General features: G+C 41.5%; 1 protein-coding gene across 1 annotated transcript in view; it reads right to left on the bottom strand.

Moving 5' to 3' along the window:
• Positions 1 to 1,013: 1,013 nt before the first annotated feature.
• The window catches only part of LOC118328071 (dihydropyridine-sensitive L-type skeletal muscle calcium channel subunit alpha-1-like), a gene marked incomplete at its 3' end in the record, with an annotated part of 19,139 nt that continues 14,409 nt past the window's right edge, over positions 1,014 to 5,743 (bottom strand). Inside the window, 5 exon segments of the mRNA XM_035661675.1 lie at positions 1,014 to 1,215; positions 1,361 to 1,507; positions 2,063 to 2,115; positions 2,220 to 2,327; positions 2,403 to 2,490. Of these exon segments, the coding sequence (XP_035517568.1) occupies positions 1,014 to 1,215; positions 1,361 to 1,507; positions 2,063 to 2,115; positions 2,220 to 2,327; positions 2,403 to 2,490 (598 nt within the window).

The raw sequence follows: 5,743 nt of genomic DNA, 5'->3' as shown, positions 1-5,743 counted from the left end.
AAGAGTACGCTTAAGACGTTCCTCTTTGATAAAGCTTATAGTTAGGGCTGGATCAGGTGAGTCCTGAACCATCCCTTAGTTATGCTGCTATAGGCCTAGACTATCGGGGGATTTCCCATGATGCACTGAGCTCCTCTCTTTCTCTCTTTTTTTTTTTTTGATGTACCGCCACAAAACACGAATTTGCTATAACTTGAATGTACATTGTCCATTGGGCTCCAAAGAGTCCCGCCCTGAACACATCTATGTAACAATATTCAGATATAGTGATATCGCCACCTACTGGCAACAGGAAGTAAGCGCTGAATGGCAACATTAATCTGATATACGTGAAATTTTCATGTTTTGGTCTGCACTTTTGCAAGTCACGTGACGCGGCCGCAGCACACCACGAGTTGCGTGGAGTGCAATGCTTTAATTGTTATTATTCTTATTACTATTATTATTACTACAGATACTACTATTACTATAATCACTGCTCATTGTCCCCCATCGTTGTTGTTGTTGTCATCGTCATCATCTTCTTCATTCACTGCTATTAGTGAAGTTGTTGCTACTGTTGTTGTTGTGCACCCCCCCCAACTGGTCGAGGCAGACGACCACCCACCACCCATCTAGAGCCGAGGGGTCTGTCCAAGGTAAATATGTTATGTTAATGTTAATGTTATAAGGAGTTCGGTCTAGACCTGCACTACACTATTTGAAAAGTGTCAAGAGATAACTTCTGTTATGAATTGGCAAAATTAAATTGAATCAACATTGTGGCACCAGGCCAGAAATAAATCAGTCAGAGGCAGATCAGAGGAGATTTGTGGAAAAACACACCATTTTATATCCTTTTTCAAGGACAAAATACACAAGTAAACAATGCCAGGAAGGCAACACGTTCTGAAGATGCTCTGCTTCTGAAAACACTCGTTTTAAGGGAAAATGTGTACACTCTCAAATGTAATTGCTGTTGTGTGTGAAGAGCTCAGTCTTAGCCCTGTGTAAAGGCAGGAAAAGAGAAATACCTGATTTTTGTCCAGCTCACAGTTCTTATATTCCTGTTCTCCTTGCTCCTGGAAGGTGACAATGACAAAGCCCACAAATATATTCATCATGAAGAAGGCGATAAGGATGAGGTAGATGATAAAGAAGATTGAGATGGCCACTCGGTTGTTGTAAACTGGGCCTTTATCCTCCAAGTTTGAATCAATGGCTTTGTATAGTATCCTAGGTAAATAACAAAAAAAGACATACATAATAAAAAAGTCACACACAAATCCACAAACAGTCAATATGCAGACAGAAACAAGAATAACATACTGAAATGAATAGAAACCATCAGACAATTGACATAGAACAGTTCAAGACTCACTTTGGCCATCCTTCAAAGGTAGAAATGGTGAAGAGAGCCAGCATGCCATTGAAGATGTTGTCAAAGTTTAATTCTGAGTTGGTCCATTCCCTCTTATGGACCTCCAATTCATGAAGTGCCCCTTCCTGGTATTTTATATACCAGCCTCTGAGCCACAAAGTGGGAGGGAAATGGTAAATGGACTGTGCTTACATAGCGCCTTTCTAGCAAAGCCATCAAAAAGAAACTAACTCATTCTCTCATTCACATTAACACACATCGGGAGCAATTTGGGGTTCAGTATCTTGTTCAAGGACACATGCAGTTGAAGGAGCCAGGGATTGAACCCACTCTACCTCTGAGCCACAGCCATAAACAGGTGAGGTGAGGTGGGCTATAGTCAAAATCAGCATAATAAGGCTTTCTGCAGGGTTTAGTAGGTTATATTATATAAGTTTAATTATATAAGACTTTTTAATACTACATACAATGAAATGGAATAGCTATTTTACGCTCATACCAGCCAACATATTTTTCAGTACGTCCTTGCAGTATGTAACTACAATTCCTAATGATATAATTAGAGTCTGTTACCATAGTAACTGACACAGAAGTTAAAGGTTAGACCTTAATTACACTGACAAATGTGCGTCGTTCACTGAATGTATTTTCTAGTAGCAAAACACAGCATCATTGATCTTATTAACACAGCTAAGTCCTTACTTGCATGTTTCCTCAGTCATTTTGTCAGGATCTGTGCAGGCATTGAACTTGCCCTGGGAAGGTAATAAAGGGGCTTCATGAGAAGGCAGATAGACAATGACATTACCAAATACAGTGCTTGGCAACAGTAGGTCATTTTATCTCCTTTTCTTCTCACTTTGAAAAGTTGGACTCCAATGCAGGCAAACATGAAGTCCAGTAGCATGGTGACCAGTACAATATTTCCAATGGTCTTGACAGCAACAAACACACACTGGACCACATGCTAGAAAGACAGAGATAGTACAGATCAGTATGAGGCCATTTTCTATCTGCAAGTCTATTTACAGACATCTCATACCTTAAGTCCCTTGGCTCTGTTGATGGCCCTCAAGGGGCGAAGTACCCTTAACACCCTGAGAATCTTCACCACTGAGATGGCACTGGATCTAGATGATAAAAACACAGCCACACCATAATTACTTGGGTCTAATTTTTACTCCGTGACAACATGTTGTTGTTTAGCTCTGTAAAATGTCAAAATGTTGAGAGTCTTATGCAACATCTGGCCTGTACTACGAAGCAGGATTCGAGGAAACTGAGGTCACTTCAGGTTTAACCCCATTGCCAAGGTAACAGGTCTTATAGTAAATGGACTGTACTTGTATAGCACCTTTTTAGTCTTCTAGAACCACTTAAAAGGCTGTACCCTGCATGCTACATTCACCCATTCACACAATGATGGCCATCAAAAACAGAAACAAATACTCATTCATCCACATTCATACACCGATGCACAGCACTATTGTTATGAAATACAGTAAGGACATACATATTAATGGCTGAGAAGTCTAAGTATTTGTTTCAAGAGCTGGAAATACAGACAATTCATCGGTTACAACTCAGGCGGGACTCTCAATTGGCTCTCGTTTTACATGTGACTTTTGTTTCACTTCTGGTGTGGCAGATCTGCAAATGTGTGTGGAGATCTGTGTGTGAGGAGAGATTTGTCCGTGTGCATCAGTAGCCACGCACACTTCTGTCTGACGAAAGCCCTGAAAGAATAAGTAATGTACAGTAGTTTAGAAAATTAACGTCTACCGGGACTTAACTACCTATAGTTAACTAGCTGCAGTTAATGGATAGATGAGACAGAGAGCAGCTGGAGGACATCAAAGGGAATATGATCCACTTTCACCATTGTAATGTGTTTTTATACAATAATCAGTGAGGCCAGGCCCCCAGCAACAATGCCATTTTTCATCTAGCGTCTTCCAACCTAATTTTGAACTCATTTGTGGTCTGATAAACAGTAAATTAAGTCATTAAAGTGCCCCATATCGCTTTTTTCCTGGTTTAATCTAAAGTGGGTTAAAAAATGAAGACAGCGCAGCAATGTCACGCTACCACCGACTGGTGGTCTGTAGGCTGTGTAGCTACTGATGCACACAGACAAATCTCTCATCACACACAGATCTCCACATGCATTAGCAGATCTGCCATGCCAGAAGTGTAGCAAAAGTCACGTGTAAAACGACAATGAATTGTCTGTATTTCCATCTTTTGGAGCAAATACTTAGATTTCTCAGCCTTTAATATGTATGTGTGCACTTACAGATTTGTCCACGCATTTTCAGATCTATATGCACATTTACAGATTTGACTACATATTTACAAATCTCAATACATTTGCAAATCTGAACAAAGAGTTTTTACACACTTACAAATCTGATTATGCGCACACAGATTCTGAACACACATCTGCAGATTCCTGTATACATTTCCAAATCTCAGTACATATTTACAGATTATTTTACTAAGGCTGTCAAAATAACGCATTAATTTCGATTAATTAATTTGAGAAAAATAACGGATTAAAAAAAATAATGCAGATTAATCGATTCCGTATTGACCTTTGACCCGGAGCCGATCTAGTCAGTCACCACCATTAGACTGTGAAATGTAGGAGGGAGACGAGAACGCGCTGCCTGGATCATTGATTGGAACATTTACTTACAAACAGCCTGATGGAAGTGTTGATAAAAATAAAGTCCTCTGCAATGTCTGCAGCAAGGAATTTGCATATCACTGGAGTTCGTCAGCTCTAAAGTACCACATCAATGCAAAGCATCCAGGAGTTAATCCGGAGGTAGGCCTACAACCTAGCATGTCCCTTGATACCAACTCTAGCAGTCAATCTCATCTTCAAACCACACTGGAGCAAACACTGAAACGTAAACTTATCTGTAAACTTATCAAATCTGTATGTGACCCACTGAGCAATTCCCTTGCTAAATGGATCGCAATGTCCTGCAGACCAGTTTCGGTGATAGAAGACAGGGGGTTAGCAGAGGTTTTGCAAATAGCCTCTTCAGACATTACATATAACCCGCCATCACGAAACACCACTATGTCAAAAATCCAGCAGCTGTACAACACTGAAAAAAAAACAAAAGGAGATGTACTGATGGGAGCAGAATATATCACGCTGATAGGGCATCACTGGACTTCAGTTAGCAATCACAATTACCTTGGTGTTACGGCACACATCATTGACTGTGAGTGGAAACTCCAGTCATTTGCGTTAGCAATACTAAAAACGGACACCAGGCATTATGCCGATGCCTGCGCCCAGCACTTTTTGTCTATGGCGGAGGCATGGGGAGTTCAACAAAAGATCACCACAGTCGGCACAGACAGCGCCCGGAACATGATTGCTGCCGCGAGAAAGCTTCCATATGAGCACATGCCTTGTGTTGCTCATATGCTACAGAGAAGCATCACTGTTTGCCTTGCAGACAGAGGGTTTTGGGACACATTGGCAAAGTCGTAAGATAGTGGGACATTTTAAACATAGCCCTGCCAATACAGAGGAGCTCCACCAGTAGCAAAATCAACTTGGGCAACTGACAGAAAGTCTGATTCAGGACGTTCCCACAAGATGGAACTCGTCACTCGCCATGATCTCTCGTCTCCTGAAGAACCAGGAGGCTATCAAGGCTACACTGAGCAGACAGAACACAAGCCGAATATGTTGACTACATCTGAGTTGGACAAACTTCAGAGGCTGGAAACCATCCTTGAACCATGCAGGTAAAAGCTTACACACACACACACACACACACACACACACACACACACAAACAAAACGTCTTTTTTTATTCATTGTGAAGAAATTTACCATACTTTATTTTGCAAATTGTAGAAGTAGGCTAGGCTACTACTATGACACTGATATAATAAATGTACTGTGTGCATCTCTTATCATCCACTGTAGATATGTGACTGAGGTCCTTGGAGGTGAGACTTATGTTTCTTGCTCTGTGGTGTTGCCTGCTCTCTGTCACGTTTACCGCACAATGGAAGGTTCGGAGGAGGACCCAGCCTACATTGGAAAATTCAAGACTGCCTTTAAAAAGGAGCTGTCTGAACGGCAAGCAAACCTCAACAATGGATGGCTCAACATAGCTTCAGCACTGGAGCCACGCTTCAAGGACTTGAAGTATCTTCAAAAAGGAGACAGAGAAGAGGTGTGGACCAGCCTTCAGGTACTGCTGCGAAATAAAGCCAGTACGGCTACCCCACAGCCTGCAGAAGAGCCACCGAAAAAGAGAAGCCTCCTACTCTTTGCTTCAGACACAGACTCAGATGATGACACGGTGGAACCAAGCAGGACTCTGAACCACTACAAAGCAGAGCCCA

This window comes from Morone saxatilis, unplaced genomic scaffold (genome assembly GCF_004916995.1).
Source record: "Morone saxatilis isolate NCDOM2014 unplaced genomic scaffold, NCSU_SB_2.0 Contig18, whole genome shotgun sequence".
Taxonomy (NCBI): Eukaryota; Metazoa; Chordata; class Actinopteri; family Moronidae; genus Morone; species Morone saxatilis.
The sequence above is the reverse complement of the archived record's forward strand: the minus strand, read 5'-3'. Positions and strand labels throughout refer to the sequence as shown.